General features: G+C 36.7%; 2 protein-coding genes across 8 annotated transcripts; both read left to right on the top strand.

Moving 5' to 3' along the window:
* The first annotated feature begins 846 nt into the window (after nucleotides 1–846).
* glyr1 (glyoxylate reductase 1 homolog (Arabidopsis)) lies at nucleotides 847–8,719 on the top strand. Of its 7 annotated transcripts, none has more exons than XM_059557311.1 (16): nucleotides 847–956; nucleotides 1,402–1,438; nucleotides 1,736–1,815; nucleotides 1,926–2,064; nucleotides 2,530–2,640; nucleotides 2,965–3,048; nucleotides 3,327–3,380; nucleotides 4,613–4,663; nucleotides 4,773–4,846; nucleotides 6,706–6,805; nucleotides 6,900–7,010; nucleotides 7,101–7,202; nucleotides 7,281–7,443; nucleotides 7,524–7,703; nucleotides 8,043–8,167; nucleotides 8,416–8,719. In XM_059557311.1, exons 1-16 carry the CDS (start codon nucleotides 919–921, stop codon nucleotides 8,488–8,490), a joined length of 1,524 nt encoding a protein of 507 aa, XP_059413294.1. In that variant the 5' UTR covers nucleotides 847–918; the 3' UTR covers nucleotides 8,491–8,719. The 7 variants fall into 7 exon arrangements, with proteins under 7 accessions (XP_059413294.1, XP_059413281.1, XP_059413288.1 ...); XM_059557298.1 differs by having other exon boundaries at nucleotides 6,706–6,817; XM_059557305.1 differs by having other exon boundaries at nucleotides 848–956; nucleotides 7,521–7,703.
* Nucleotides 8,720–10,417: 1,698 nt separating this feature from the next.
* Nucleotides 10,418–16,951, top strand: rogdi (rogdi atypical leucine zipper). Its single transcript, XM_059557258.1, has 11 exons — nucleotides 10,418–10,610; nucleotides 11,179–11,250; nucleotides 11,338–11,423; nucleotides 11,582–11,636; nucleotides 12,078–12,158; nucleotides 12,331–12,426; nucleotides 13,105–13,203; nucleotides 13,281–13,394; nucleotides 13,498–13,547; nucleotides 13,650–13,776; nucleotides 15,933–16,951. The coding sequence occupies exons 1-11, from the start codon at nucleotides 10,533–10,535 to the stop codon at nucleotides 15,972–15,974; spliced, it is 900 nt and encodes a 299-aa protein (XP_059413241.1). The 5' UTR covers nucleotides 10,418–10,532; the 3' UTR covers nucleotides 15,975–16,951.
* Nucleotides 16,952–17,044: the final 93 nt, after the last annotated feature.

Below are 17,044 nucleotides of genomic sequence, written 5' to 3'. Positions count from 1 at the left end.
TAATAAGTATTGAAAAGCAGTTGTAAGGAGTATACTGAGACTAAAGTATAGTTAATTTATAGTTAATTGTTAATAGTGAGAATTGGACACAAATCTAAAGTGTGACCAGAATAATTTATGTAGCCTAGTTATCTATTATTTATTTGGAAGAATTAAAAGAAGCGTTTCATGTCTATCCTTGTATCATTCAGTAACTGATTTAGAAAGTAATAAGTAATTAAATACTTTTTGGAGAGAGTGATTTGTACAGTATTCTAATTACACTGTTGAAGATGTAATTAGTAATTTTTTTAATTACTTTTTTAGAGTAACTTATCCAACACTGTTTCCATGACATCTTAAATATTATGTATTGGGTTTAGTGTTGGAAATTACATTTTTATACATATTTAGAATAAAATGTCCTGTTTTATTTTTCTAACGTTTTCTCCCAAATACATTTTTGCATCACATCATTTCACACTTTTTACATAATTTAAATTGTTACATAAAATTGTAAAATGTGTTTACAAATGATATTAACATACTGTTTTCACGTTTCACCAAGCATCACGTGATAAATTTGGTCCCAAGCGTTATCCAAAATTTCAAATAGACAAAGAATAACCTTTATTTATTTGTTTAGTGTGAAGAAATATGTAAATTCATATTTCTCTCCGAGCTGGTATTCTCTGAATTCACAGGAGAAACTTAAACTCTGTATAACTTCTCCAGAACCTGCTGTTTAAAAATACATGAAGCAGGTCAGTGCTAGCGAGCGACGAGCGAAACTACAACGACGTTACAGCCTCCATTTGTCAACGCGACGAGATCGTACTGGTTTTGTCGCGTCGCTTCCTCGCAGGGGTAGATGGGTGAAGTGTAGTGGGTGTGTTTATTCCCTGCATTCAGTGCGACGTTTCTCACCAACAGTTTAAGATGGCGACTGTGCATCTAAGGATCGGGGATCTGGTTTGGTAAGATAAAAAAAAAAATCAACTTTACACGATTTAATTTTGCGTCAAAATGTTAAATTCTCTTTCGTGCACGCGAAAGGCATTTCGTCGTGGATGCAATAAAATGTTTTATTAAAAATCTTGTATATGGCCCAGTTTATGTGTCGTCAAACCAAATACTGAGCAGCAGGCTTAGCACACAAGCTAACGATTACTTTATATGCTTTTTGAGGTTAATCCGCTTTGTTAAGTGTGTTTAGCACTAAATGAGGGTTTCAGCTAAAGTTTAGGTGTGTAATTATATAAACAGTGAGTTTAATACAAGCTTCGGTACAGTTTGCTGATGGGGTCGAAACGGGTTTTGCTATAACGTTACACTAGCTAGCTTGATCTTTCAGTTAATACACGCTCAATCGTGTAACGTTTGATTTAAAATACTAAACTGTCGTCTCAATTTATGTTTCAGGGGTAAGCTTGGACGCTATCCACCTTGGCCAGGCAAGGTAAGATCTTTTCATGTGTACGATTGAGTTGTTTTTCTGAGGCTCTTGCATCTAACGTTAGAGGTCGCAGTCGCCGGATGTTTTCTAAACCTAGCGAGCTAACTTAGCTATCTAGAAAGCGTTTTTGGTTGCTTTCGATCAAAACAAAGCAAGAATGCTTCAAATTAAACGTTAAAACAAGTCCAGAAAGGTTTTCTGTGTTGTGTGAGTTTGAGAGACCGCTACTGTATCAGTCGACTCATTTGGATGTAGTGTTGGTTTGTCACATTTACTGATCTCTAACCCTCGTGTTTTCAGGTCGTCAGTCCTCCGAAGGATCTGAAAAAGCCAAGAGGCAAAAAATGTTTCTTTGTCAAGTTTTTTGGAACTGAAGATCAGTGAGTACAGAGACAGTCGTAGTCTTTTACCACCACTTCCTCTTGTTTGCATAGGATTTGAGAGTGTAAACCAAGCAGATGTTGACTTTTGATATGCGTTGCCCTTTCAGCGCCTGGATAAAGGTAGAGCAGCTGAAGCCTTACCATCCTCACAAAGAGGAGATGATCAAGATCAACAAAGGCAAGCGCTTCCAGCAGGCTGTTGATGCAGTAGAGGAGTACCTAAAGAAGGCCAAAGGGAAAGATCAGGTTAATATCTTCACAAACTTGTGGTCTTGTTTCCACCTTGGATTTTCTTTGACATGTACAAAATGACCTTGCGTTATGCAGATTATGAGGAATCGGAAAATGACCTAAAGGGTTATAATTTTGTTAATTGATTGTAATCTGCATTTATGTTTCCTTGTGATCAGATTTTAACGATCGGACATGCATTGCTCACAATGCCAGAGTTTAAAATTATATCACAAAGTCAGCAAACTGTTGTTTCCACATATGTTATTATGTTTAATCTCACTTTCAGCAGGATATTTTGAGACAAATGTTGGTCAAACTATTTTTTATTGAATGGTAAATTCCATATAAATCTCTGGGCTCCACTTACACCTCTCTTTTATGTTGCCACTTATTATTGACACCCAAACAGGTTCTTCGAAATTCACCAGGTAGTATTTCAGAAATAATTCCTCATGTTGTGTTAACCTTGTTTTGCAGGCACACTCCGATGACAAAAGCAAGTCAGATAAAGGGCGTAAAGCAGCTAAACCAATGAAGATCATTGAAGAAGATGATGAAGATGCCTTCAAGGGTGGCTCGTCGGACAAGGTAAATGGAAAATATTGCTTTACCATTAAATACCATTGTGGAGGGGAAGGGTTAGGTCATAACCACACACGTTTTTGTCAGCTTCATCAAAATCCTTTGCTAAGGCCATCGGCTGTTGCACCTGCTGTGGAGTCAGGTTACAATTGTATGTTTTAGAGGTGGATCTGCCAAGTGCAACCCACCCATTCATTGAGACTGGTGCCATTTTTGCAGTATGACCAGTGCCATATTTTGACTGGGTTTAGATGCAGCTATTGTAGGGCTTTGTTTGATGAGATGAAGCCATTCTGTACACATGGTGAATGTGTCTCTCTTTCCCTTAAGGAACAGACTGATTCTGACCCAGAGCCATCCTCTGTACGACGGCTGGTCGCAGGAACAGTATCAGGATTCAAATGGGAGAGCAGTGTAGGTTACATTCACAGTTTGCCTCTGCACATTTATGGGATCTGCACATATGCTGTTTTTTTAGGTATCAGTAAGACGTACCCACTGGCTGATTTTGGTGCAGTTACAGCTGTGACTTATAGCAGCTGCACGGCTGGTGTCCTTTACTGTACTTTTTGTCCTTCACTATGTAATCACACCTCTCACCATGTCACTGTAATTAGTTGCAGATGAAATGACTATCAGGTCAGTAAGTCTCTTTGGAGAATAGTTTCCAATTTAACTCTCTTCCATTATAGCCAGTAAAGGATGACCCACATTTTCATCACTTTCTGCTCAGCCAGTCTGAGAAGGTAAGGAGACTTTTGCTGGGATGCTGAATGATTTTCTAGTTAGTGTAACTTTGCCCCTATCTCTTGCACATTGCACACAATGGCTGTTCTAATAATTTCTGAATAATATCCTCCCCCAAACTGCTTCTGGCGATGCTAGTTGTCCGAATCTGCAGCATGGCAGTTGTACTGATTTTTTTTGTGTAAGGGAAACCGAAAACGTCAAGCTTATTGGTTGATCCTCTGAGATTGGTAGCTGACATGTACTCCACTTTGCAGTTTAAAAACTATTATTGGCTATGGTTTTGCTCAAGTTTTTTGTCTCGGCTGTGGCCATTTCTTATTTTCTTTTATATTTTGATCTTTCTGTTCAACAAAGAATCCTGAAAATAGTTGCATGGTTATTAAATATTAAGCAGCAACAACTGTTTTCAACATTTATGATAATAAAAATGTTTCCCAAGCAGCAAATCAGCACATTAGATTTATTTCAGGAAGATCATGTGGCACTGAAGACTGGGGTAATGACTGCTGAAAATACAGCACAGGAATAAATGATACTTTAAGATATATTATAATCAGGTTTTTTATTGTAATAAAGTATAATGCACAGTATATTTTTGCACAGATAAATGCAGCCTTTTGCGGGTATTAGAGACTTGAGAGACAGAGCAATACTGTCAGAAAGCAAAAGGAAATAGTTTTTATGCCACAGCACTTGTGAGCTGCAAACTATGGTCAAAAATATTATAAATAAACACTCAGTAAAAATATTTATGTCCATAGATGAGGCAAAAAAGTACATTTTGAACTCTGACTATGGTTGCACAGTTTGTTACATGCTAGTGTGTCTGAATAATTGATTGGATTGGAGGAAAAAACTGTATCGGAAAAGCTTGTTTTCAGCCAGCAAAGACGCCCAGCCAGAATACTCTTGTGCTTCTGTTCATGTGCCAGTTATACCAACAAACTGTTTAAATGACTCTTCCTTTCCTCTTGGCACTTCCTCTTCGGAGGAACATTTCCTTCTTGCTTGTCCTTTTGCTTTAAAGCACCACAGTCAGAAACGAATTGATCTTAAAGTTCGATCTCTAAAGTTCGAGGTTTTCCTCCCCTGGCTCTGGACTTGGTGTTTTCAATAAATGTGTGTCTAGGATCCTTTGAGTGCAAAACTGTTTGCTGTTTCTAGACAATCTAAAATGAATCTGCTGAATTGACTTTGGTTGACAAGGAAATCTCCATTTTCCTTACAGCCAGCTTCATCAATGGAGCCCATCACCAAACGCTTAAAGATAATCGAGGAGGTGAGCACCGTCTAGGAATACACAGCTCGTGGTTTCTTCATTTTCCTACTAATTAGCCAGCCCGCATTGCTTGGTCATTTTAATAATTGTCTGTTTTCTTCTTGAAAAGGACACAAGATCAACATCTATTCAAGCAGCAGACAGCACAGCCATCAACGGCAGCATCACACCTACAGACAAAAGGTAATCAGGAACAATCATGTTTTCAGTGGTCAGAAAAAGTGGCGCTCCAAATGTCTGAGACCACATTGAGGTTCTGAGATTACAAATCTGGAATATAATTTTAGTTTGATACAACATTTCCAATTTAATACATATTTAATCTAATATTGACATGTATATATTTTTTTCAATTTTGTTTTTTTTCCGTGATCCCAGGGAAGGGTTTTTGTTGTTATTGTAGTATTATTATTATTATTATAGTCTGCATTTGCATTCGTACATTGCTTCCTGTCCTGTAGATGCCGCTGTGTTTGTTTGGCTGTATTCAGAAAAACAAGTGCACTACTAGGCTTGGGTAGAGTTTAATTTTATCAATCCCAATTCAGATTCTTTTCAGTTCCAATGCAATTAAATACTGATATCAAACATTTATCCTGTGTCTTTTTTGCAAACCAATTATTGGAGCTGATGATACCATGAACAAAAATCAACAGGCTACATAAATACATGGTAATTGTGGTACTTATGGCAGTTTTTTTGTTGTTGTTGTTGCTAGCTTGGGCATGCACAGTTAAAATGTTGTAATAGTTGTGATCATTATTTTACCTTCCATGATCAGGTGCGGTATTACAGACACTGTCAAGTCTAAATCAAATCAAACGCTCCGTAATCACAGATGGACTGTCTGACCAGTCAGATGTTTGTCATTAAAAAAAAAAGCTATGGTTTGCAGAAAGTTATAAGTTGAAGTGACAAATACATTTTTTTAATATCCTGTGTGTGAGCTCATTGCCCCGTTAGCTCGGAGAGCTTTATTTTCCCTCCTCAATAAGTTTTGTCAGTTGACTTGTTTATTGTTTTAATTCTTGTTTCTTGGGTTGCGTTGTTTAGTCTCTCAATTACCTTGTGCTTGGTCCCCCCCCCTTCTGAATTATGTAGTATTGATGAGTTATCACAAAGTTAGTCTATTTAGTTGTGCTATCTCACAATCAATATAATGTAAATTTAAGTTAGTGTCGCTGATGTAAGAGATTAAAACTTGGAGTGGCGATGAGGTCTCAATGTTTGCAAAGGAGTCTTAAAATGTATTAAATCTAACTCCATGATTCCTGTGTATACCCTGTAAACAAAACCACATGTAATTTATGAATTAATGATTAAATGACTCACTCAAGATGTACTTTGTTTCATTACTGGATGAATCGGCTTTTATTTGAACCACAACCATACACCTCAGACACACAGTTTATATCTGATCTCTAAACTTTTATCCCAGTACTTCTGTGATTTGAATTTTTGAAGGAATGACACTGTTTGGCTGAAAAGACAGATGACCGCTGCTCTCTTTAGTTCAACGGCAGCTCGAATGCAAATTCAAAGGTTCAAATCATACTGATGTGATCGTACCCTGCATGAACGAACCAAGTGAGCACAACATTGATCACACACGCGTCAAAGGACAAATCGGACAAGTCATTGTAATTTAGGAATAGAATAACGTTGGTGTTTGGATTGTGTTTGCAATCTTTAACGATCTATTAAATGAAAGAGCTTCGTCATGTTGGTGGTGACACCTCTCTTGCAACATGTTAAGCTATCACAGATATTATACTTAGCTTTTTTAGCTTCTGATTGCAAATGTAGCCAAACTTTGGAGCAAGGTCCTGGCAGATTGCTAGGTCACGTCCTCACAGATGAAGAGAGAAAAAAAAGTGTACATGAATCGACAGGCAATATTGCAAATGTTTTTTTTTATGTTTGATTCACAAACAAATGATTCTTATTATTTAAAAAAAAAATCAAAACAAATACTGCATGACTAATGTTTATTAAACCATTCACTTAAAACGGTATGCTGACAATACTTGTTTTCACAACAGGATAGGGTTCCTTGGACTTGGACTGATGGGAAGTGGTGTGGTTTCTAATTTGTTGAAGATGGGGCATGTTGTGACTGTTTGGAATCGCACCGCAGAAAAGGTACAATCAAAAGTGTTTAAATATGGTTGCTTCTGACGTTACAGTAGTGAGTGAATGGTTTGTTTTTAACCTTTTTTTTTTTTCATTTTTCCAGTGTGATTTGTTCATCCAAGAAGGTGCCAGATTAGGACGAACACCAGCAGAAGTTGTGTCCATGTGCGATATCACATTTTCCTGTGTATCAGACCCAAAAGCTGCCAGAGATGTAGGTCAATGTTTTGTAAATGGCTCTTTTTCTTCAATCTGTCAAGCTTCTCTTTCTTGGGTTTACATGTACAGTATTCCGTCCGTTCAGCTTGTGTTAGGTCCTAGCGGAGTCCTGCAGGGAATCAGACCAGGCAAATGTTACGTAGAGATGTCAACCGTTGATCCAGAAACCATCATGGAGCTCGCACAGGTAACCATCATCATCCAGACGGGACTTTCATGACGTTACCAGGGGAAGTCCGTTACTAAGGTTCATTTGAATCTGTAGGTCATCACATCCAGAGGCGGCAGATTCCTAGAAGCTCCGGTTTCGGGCAGCCAGCAGCTTTCCAATGATGGTATGCTGGTCATTGTTGCTGCAGGAGACCGCAGTGTTTATGAAGACTGTAGCAGCTGCTTCCAGGCAATGGGGAAGACGTCTTTCTTCATAGGTACTACAGCCTTTCATTCGCGCTGTGTACGAGGTAGATGTTTCCAAGACATATTAACTTTGTCTTTTCCATCAAAGCAGGGGAAGCAGGAAATGCTGCCAGAATGATGCTGATCCTTAACATGGTTCAAGGCAGTTTCATGGCGACCATCGCAGAGGGATTGACCTTGGCGCAGGCCACGGGACAGTCACAGCAAACATTCTTGGATATTCTTTGCCATGGACAAATGGCAAGCACGTTTGTGGACCAGAAATGCCAGAGTAAGTTTTCTTGTTAACATTTTTAAGATACTGATAAGAAGTGTTGGTAGATTTGAGTTTGCCTTTGAATCTTCCTGCCATTTAAACATTTTCTGTTACATGGTGCTGGTTAGACATCATAACCTTTGGTCTCCAATGTCAAACGGTGTCCACCCAAATGCCTATTTAGTCATTTATTGCACAAATTTTCATTTATTGCACAAGGAACATTGCAAAACTTAAATGGAAACTGGTGACTATTAGAAACTAGAGGCAACGCAGCATGACAGCGTAACCTTTGGATCTACTAAAATGACACTAGACTTGAGTTTATTTAACATTTGATGTGTTTCTTCTCAGATATCTTGCAGGGCAACTTCAAACCTGATTACTACCTGAAACACATTCAGAAAGATCTGAGGTTAGCCATTTCAATGGGAGATTCGGTTAATCATCCAACACCAATGGCAGCTGCTGCGAATGAGGTAAAGACACATTTGGTAACTGATTGGCCACAATTGTTACTTTGTTGATTGAGCAACTAATGTATGTATTTCAGATTCTGTAATGCAGTTTAATAGTAAAGTAAACCACATAACTGAACTGAAATGGTAATATACATATTTAATTGTAGTATATGGATATTTGATAGTCATTTTCCCGTTTTGTGAATTGTATGTAATTTTGGCGTATGCTTCCGTTTGAAGTAATGCATTATTTCGTACTTCTGCAGGTATACAAGAGAGCAAAAGCATTGGACCAGTCGGACAATGACATGTCTGCAGTCTACAGAGCTTATATTCACTAATCCTGTCGATGTGCTCTACGTCCTGGACCACAAACCTCGCCTGCTTCTTTCTTCCTCTCCCTCTGTCTTTCTCTCCTCTGCTGATGAATTCTGTTGGGCACCAGTGATATGTTTTCCCATGTTTAATGGGATCTCTTTAGCAGCCTGATCTGAGCATTGCACTGACTGTAATATAGCTGCACGTCTACTCTGTGGGAGGTTATTAAACTCCCCTCGAGTGATTATTTTATGATAGAATGTGCAGTGTATTATATCCACTTTTCCTTAAGGCTACTGCATACGATGCAGTGTTGTTGGAAGATGCTAGGGGTTTTATTTATCATTCGTAACTTTACAAATGAATTCCCACATTGTAATTTTCGATGTTCAGAAATCTGTGAAGTATGAACTCTTGATCACAAACAGGCTTAAGGAGCACGACAAAGAAAAAGCCACTGCATTGCCTTAATACCCATATAAGATAGATGTATTTATTTTGGTGAAATTTGGCCGTACATTTTATTTTTTTTTTTCCTTCTCAGTTTTGGAGATCACCTGTCCACTAGTATTTTTTTTTTTTATGGCCTTTTCAGAAATGCAGTATTTTTTATTTATTTTTTTACATTTGGTTTTGTAATGATCACACAGAAGATCCTCAAATGATTTATCATTTACAATGAAGTTAATGCTGAAGAGCATCCCGAAGTTTTCCATTATTGAGTCTTGGCTATCACCTCTGCAATGAGTGTTTCTGATTTCCAGCTTGATTATTTTACAGACAGATTGGTTTCACATCATTTAAGTCTTTAAGCTGTTGTGAAAAAAATATATAATAATTTGAAGACATTTTAAGTTGCTTTATTTGGCCATTTCTTTTAAATCGGATGCGTCATGTTTTGACCAAGTCAGCTGGCAGAGGGATCTGTTTTTTTTTTTTTTTTTTTGAATTGCCATTATGATTTATAAAAGATCACGCTAACGTTAAGCTGCATTTTATCCCTAAATTATGATTGCATTTGTTAATTTTAAATGATATTACAAGCCATAAATTTAGTGGCATATAATTTGGCCTTTTTTTTTTTTTTTTAACTCTGAACAAATACAGGGTGATTTATTTTCTATAAAGCGTTCTGCAAGAAAAAGAAAAAAACAGGACTTTGAAGTGCTTTGTTATGGATGAGAGAATTTTGCGAGTTACTAAGGACCCTTGTAAATATCCCCATCAAAGGGTTGGGTTATTTGAATACATGGAATAACATGCTTTCATTTTGACTCTACTGAATTTATTAATCATCTGTTGTCTTAATATTGTAGACTGTTCTTTTGTCTTAGCAAATGGGTTTATTTGCTGTAAATGGTTTGATTTTTGCGGGTGGTAATGACATACTGACGATTTGATTCCAGTTGTGCAAGGAAAGTATTGGTGTTATAGTTGGAGTTATTTATAATTTCATGTAAATGTGAAATTTATTTACTTTCTTTGTTTGTGCGATCAACTGATCCCTCTGAATAAACAAACCGAGTGTCCAGCTGTTTTTTTTTATTATCCTAATATCCATTCTTAGTGCATACATGACATGAAAGCGCTATGATATTATTTATTTAGTCATTTAACAGATGCTTTTATCCAAAGAGACTTACAAATAAGGACAACAGAAGCAATCAATTGAAGTATTAAAATAACTAAAAACATATCCAGAGATAAAACTTTTTGAAAAAATATTTTCAAAATAAAGAAATTTGATAAAATTACAAATGCATACAACATTTAAAAACGCAACATTTATATGAAATACTAAAAAATAAAGCTCAAAGCAATACTAATAAAATTTACATATTTATATTAATAGAAATACATTTTCAAATAGAGTTTGGCGTCGTTAAAAAATAAAAATAAACGAAAAAATTAATCTTGTCCTTTCGAAGCCGGAAGATTTCAAGGTTACACAAACCGGAAGTTCTGAATAAGGAGGCGTATATCAAACCTTACTGTTTACGAGTCACTAAGTAGGGGACTGCTCGGGTCATTTTCATCAGATTTAGCACAGTTTTGTTGAATTGTGATGCTCGGAGCGGAGCGCTCTGCTCTGTCTGAACTAGTGAAGATGACGGCCGCGAGTCAAGCCGAGAGGACTGTGCTGGTGAGAGACTGATCTCTGCAGTACACTGCTGCACAGACGAATGATTTGATTATAAACAAATCGTATTCAGATGTAGATATCAGGTGCGCTCCTATTGCTTTTCCACGCAGAGCAGCTGCTGGGACAACGTCTAAATTCATCCCAGTGTAGATGGTTAAACAATCGTGACTGTGATTTGTCTTTATCATCATCGCTCTGTTCAGTTTTACCACCGATGTTGATGTGTTACTGAGGTCTGATACTGACTGCTGTTTCTGCACGACAACGAGCGATTTAATTCAGATTTAACTGGATATAAATAAAAAAGGGTTAGAATTTACGCACCTTTATGTTGTTGGCTTGTTATTTTGTTTAAAATAAAGGCGGCACTGACTTCCGCTGGATTGAAATAAATGAGAGTGAAAGTGATGAAGAGTGACTGTCCTGTCTGCGGCTTTCAGACTTCCCTTTCTTCTATGGAACTCAAAATAAAACATTAGGCAGAATGATGAAGTCATGATGCGTGTCAACACATTTTTGACGAAATGTATTTTTTAAGCGCAATTTGTGCAACTTTTGTGTGCATTAGGAAGAGGAATTTAATTGGCTGCTGAAAGAAGAGGTCCATGCGGTGCTAAAACAGCTGCAAGACATTCTGAAGGTATCTTTAGACTCTCACTACACAATCATTCTGTATTATTATACAAAAAAGTGCATTAATAATGTTATTTGTCTGCTTCCACCGAAGGAGGCATCAAGGCGTTTTTCAGTGCCATCTCCAGGTCTCTGTGAAGGACAACTGAAACAAGAGAACTTCATTCTGGGCAGCTCAACGTAAGAGCCGTGAAATGAAACTCTTCTGTTTGGAACATTTTAGATTTAAAGTATACAGTAATGTATGTTTTCTGTTATTACAGTTTGATGGGAACGTGTACAGTGCTGAAGATGTATAGAAATACTTTTAAATCTTGTTTTATTTGCATCTGATTTAGGATGGACCAGGTGAAAGGGGTTTTGACACTACAAGGAGAAGCTTTGACTCAGGCTGTGAGTATGTTTCACAACATCATGAAAATAAAGTCAGCTTTCAGTGCGAATGGCACTGCTTTGCTTCTGGTATTTCAACTGGACTTTTTAAAAATGTATAAAAGTCTATAGGTGCATCCCAAATCACGTACTTGTGCACAATCCTATGATGTTTTGTTCGGTGTTCACATTGAAAATTCCCAAAAGGAACAAGTGCACTTTAAATGTCTGGATAATGCACTTAAATAACGGAGATAAAAAAAAACAATACACTGATTGATTAAGTGTATAGTGTGTCATTTGGGACGCAGCTTGTATTTAACAAAATCGTCTTTATCTCATCCACTGGAAGTGCAATGACTCTTTGCAGTGCAGTTTATCTGAGCTCATTGTTTACTTTCGCTGTTATTAGATTCTACATAAAATGGAAAGATAAATTTGTATATTTTTTTTTTTTTGCAGGATATTAATATTAAAGTCGCTAAAAGCAGTCAAGTCATGCATTTTGCGTTCCGTGATGATAAACAGTGGAAACTGCAGCAGGTAATGTTTATTTCTCTCTCACTCACACTCTCTCTCTCTCTCTCTCTCTCTCTTAAAAAAAATTAATGAATATACCAAACCAATTAAAAAATGCCTTATTTCAACATAATATTTTTGGGGGGGTCTGATTTATTATAAAAAGCGCTGTTAAATGCATCTTACCCCTCCTCAGATTCAGGATGCCCGAAACCATGTGAATCAGGCCCTGCTGTTATTAAGCAGCCGTGACGAGAGCTACACCTTCAAAACTGGGGCTGAAGTCAATAAGGTTTGTATTTCACAAACATTTCAAGTTGATGTACAGGGGCCAGATTCACAAAGAAGCTTCTGAAAAAATAATATAGCAAACTTCTGAAAACAAGTACATACCTTCTTTGTACACAAGTACATTCTTAATCAATTCTCATATTTACTTAGGAACATTTCTTCTTTTTTTTTTAGAAAGCGGCTGTCTTTTTGTGCTGCCTGCAGATTACCATTCTCATTACTGTCTGCTCTCAGACATTTTTTTTTTTTTAATGTGCTCCATCTTTCTTGTGTCCTGTGTGTGTGTGTGTGTGAACATGCTAAATGCTACCAAAGATTGTTGTAATTTTAAAACTAAATTAAAAAAAAAAAAAACAAGGTCCATATATGACTGTCGAGTCCAACAGAAAAGATAACTTCACTATAAAAGGTTACTTGGAATGATTTTTACGAATATTCTTTTCAGTAATCCAAATTCTTCAAGCTTCAAGTCTTTCTATAACCTTCTTATGTTTGGCCCCAGGTTTTCTTTGTGTGTGTGTGTGTATATGTGCAGAATTGAGCTCTCCATGAGTATATTTAAAGATGTTGTGGGCTACAGGTTACTCAGGAGTAGTAACACTTTCCTTACAGGCAACATTTTCACTGGTACTGTATGTGAAGTGAGATTGCTCTTAGTGGCATGCCTCTGGTGTTTCAGCTGATGGATGCAGTAATGCTTCAGTTGAGCCGAGCCAGAAACAGACTGACGACCCCGGCCAGCATGACGCTTCCTGAGCTCGCAGCCAGTGGTCTAGTGGTTAGTCTGGGATCATCACTTCATCGTAATGTGGATTCTCCATGTGCTCTTGTGAATATATCTCCTGTTCTTTCTAGAAAATGTTCACGCCTCCAATGCCTGGTGACGTGATGGTGAACTTCTATATCAATCTCAGTAAACTGTGTTTGACAGTGTATCAACTACATGTACTGCAGCCTAACACTACTAAGGTATCAAGCCATTGGCACTGGAAGAATAAAACAACCTTTTTTACAGTTATTCTTAACAAGAATGCATGCGTGTTTTAAAATGCACTTTTTTGTTTTTTGTCAGAACTTCAAATCTGCAGGAAGCTCAGTGCTGCATAATCCTGGAGCAATGTTGTAAGTGCTCCTCACGTTTCCTGTTTTCATGCTGCAACACCACCAGTCAGTCTCCTACAGTTTCATAATGGGTTTTTGGCACATTTGATTTTTGTCTTTAAGCGAATACAATAACACCAAGTTCGAGGTGAGCCATGTCCATAAGGTGGAGTGTGTTGTGCCGTGGCTGAATGACACGCTGGTGTTTTTCACCATTTCCCTGCAGCTCTGTCAGCAGCTCAAAGATAAGGTGGGTGTGGCCAAAGATTAATTACCTTGATATTCTAATACCTAAAAAAATAATTGATTTTGATTAATTGAATTACTTGGATTGCTGACAATGATTTGCAGAGATTTCTTTAAAGTATGTCCGATGATATGTTAATTATTTTTTTTTATTATTCAACCTAGAACAGTGAATGTAAAATTAAAGTCAAACATTCACAACTATTTAAATGTTTGTGGTTGCTAAGATTTTTTTCAAATTTGAAAAAGTATCTTAGACTCTTATACCAAGGCTGCATCTATTTGACCAAAAATACAATAATATATATTATTGTCAGAGGTGGGTAGAGTACCCAATAACTGTACTCAAGTAAAAGTAAAAGTACTTCTAGAAATATTTACTCAAGTAAAAGTAAAAGTACTAGTCTTGAATAGTTACTTGAGTAAGAGTAAAAGAGTATCGGATAAAAAATCTACTCGAGTAGTTAGTTACTAGTTACTTTGGCTCATATATACTGAGCCTATTTTTATTTAGATATATAGATAAAATGTATGTAATGTATGTGTGCGTGTATAAATGTATATATTTCATCAGCCTTTACTCCAATTTATGTAATTTATTATAAAACCCTGTCTGTTTACTTAAGTAACAGATATAGGTGTCATGCCATAACATATTTTTAATACGACTGACTTTATATTAAATGTGAATTTAACATTGAAAGTTAATGTGATATAAATATTGCTACTAATCTTTCATTGTTCAGAAAGAGAGCAAATAACATTTACATTATTAAAGATAATTTTCACTGACAGTCTAGATTTCAATCACTCTCAGAAACTCCCATTAAAATCACTGAAACTGTTAACACTGTGAAATCAATATCTTAATTAAAGATTCGTACACACATCTGCACTTTGTTGTTCCTGCGAGAGAATTCGCCAGAAAGAGGTAGGCCTATTCAGTCAGTGAGCGAGTGAAGGAAGCACCGGCATTTTAGCGATGACTCATCTGAACGCCTCTGATTGGCCAATGCTTTAATAAGCTCAAAAGAATCATGTGTGATTTGTTATAATGCGCAGCGCTGTATAAACGCATCTATCTCTGGCTCAGCGCCAGCAAGCAATCACAGATCTGAATTTAGCAGCTGATAATATGACTCGCTGAACGTACTTGCACCAGTGTGATTGTATTAAAATTAATAAAATCTTAATCGGCTATTTTTTGTCTTTTGGAAGCTGCATTCAACTTGACTCCCCTCTGTTATAAGCCAAACACGTACAACAAACTAATGTCACAGTGGTATCGTGTACTGTAATCGAATGTAGTCCAAGTTATTACCTGTTAAACAGTAGACAGCACACGCGGTGTTCATCTAATAAGGATCTCCATCGCTAGCAAATAATAACCTTTGCAGATTTCAATTCAGTGCAGTTCCAGCCACGTTTTCAACGCTCTTTCTGTTCTTAAACGTTACAACTCCGAGTGAACCACTTCAGACGCTCAACGCGTGCGGCAGGGAACTGAACGACTCATTCAAACTGATTCATGAACCAATTCACTCGTTTGCCAATTGGTTTGATCAAGCCTTTGAACAGAATTGACTCAAAAGAATGAATCATTCGCGAATGGGCATCGCTCATTGCCCAGAGAAAAGTAGACGGCGCGTTTGGATCAAACTGAAGCATTTATAACATTTATTGCATTAAGATAAAGTAACGAGAGGAGCGTCGCCCACAGTAACGAAGTAAAAGTATAGATTTTTCCCCAAAAATTTACTCAAGTAAGAGTATAAAGTACCCATCTTTAAATATACTCCGAAAAGTATTCGTTACCCCAAAAAATTACTCAAGTAAATGTAACGAAGTAAATGTAACTCGTTACTACCCACCTCTGATTATTGTATACTATATATTTATTATAAATGTAATTTATTTGATGGCAGAGCAGAATTTTGAGCAGCTATTACTCCATTCTTTAAAAACCATGCTTGTATGCTAACCCAAACATTGAACTGTAGTGTAAAATGTGGATCAGAACACAGAGAACTCACCAATTGTTGTTAATGATCGTCCTGTAGACTAATTCAAATATCAAAACACAAAGCAAAACTTTGACACTGGGAGCAGATCTAAACAGATGATCAATTCACATGTTCATTTCTTTCCTTTTATTTGCAGATTTCTGTCTTCTCTAGTTTCTGGAACTACAGACCTTTTTAAGCTATAACTGACCAAAGCTCTACAGTCAGCGATAATAAATCTGATTAAATTATTATGCACTAGGTACAAGGAATTCCATGAACAAGCTCCCTGAAATAATCTATTGTGACTATATGACCATGTATTTATTCATTTAGTGTGCTTTATTGTTCAGTAAGTGTTCTGCAGCAGAAGTAGAGTGTGCTGTGTATGTAGTGTACAAGCTGAATTTATTCATTTGAAACGACAGTCTCTTCAGATGAAGTTATTCAGTGACATGTTTTTGTGTTTCTGCAGTATTTGTCATTGTCAGTGTTGACTGTTTGTCAGTAATCTTGCCCATATCGAAGTTAACCTCATCTTTGTGTGTTTAGGCTTTAGCAAGGAAGTGCTAATAATACACAATGCTCCAGTTGATTTGTTGAGAGACCTCTTCAAACTCATTTGACCAGTGTTTTTGCCTTTTAGTCCAGGGGTTGTAACACTTGAACATTATCTGATTCCAGGGACTATCATCAATGCAGAAAAGTACAAGCATTGTGATCATTATCATATGCTTTCGAATGTGCATAAATGACCAGTAGTGTATTTGCGATTGTGACTCAACTGGTATGACTATATAAACACTAAATGATGGATAACAGTGAACATATTCCATTAAACTTACACACATTCCTGAAGCTGGCTGATTAGGGAGCAGCGTTCAGCATTCCATGACAGAAAAAGGAATATCATGCCGAGCATTAGTTCAGATGCTGTTCAGGGTTTGTGATCATTACTGAAAGGTTTCTCTGTGCTTCATTTACTTTGTCAGTCTTGTTTATCTATGGTTACATTTTTATTTATTTCATGTTAAATGCACTTGATTTGTGTCCTTATTGATTTCATGCATGTTAATTTGATTATTGATTCACATTTAAGTAAAACCTAAGCTATTGTCATGTACATTTCATGCTTAATGTGGAATATTTTGTGCAATAAACATACTATCAACATTATGAACTTTACTTTTGCTCTTCTCCCGTATCATTTACACTGAATAAATTATCCAGTGCTTATGTCTAAATAAAATATATAGGCAAAGGTACATT

Source organism: Carassius carassius, chromosome 1 (genome assembly GCF_963082965.1).
Source record: "Carassius carassius chromosome 1, fCarCar2.1, whole genome shotgun sequence".
NCBI classification, from domain to species: Eukaryota; Metazoa; Chordata; class Actinopteri; order Cypriniformes; family Cyprinidae; genus Carassius; species Carassius carassius.
Note: the sequence above shows the minus strand (reverse complement) of the source record. Positions and strands in the feature narration are given on the sequence as shown.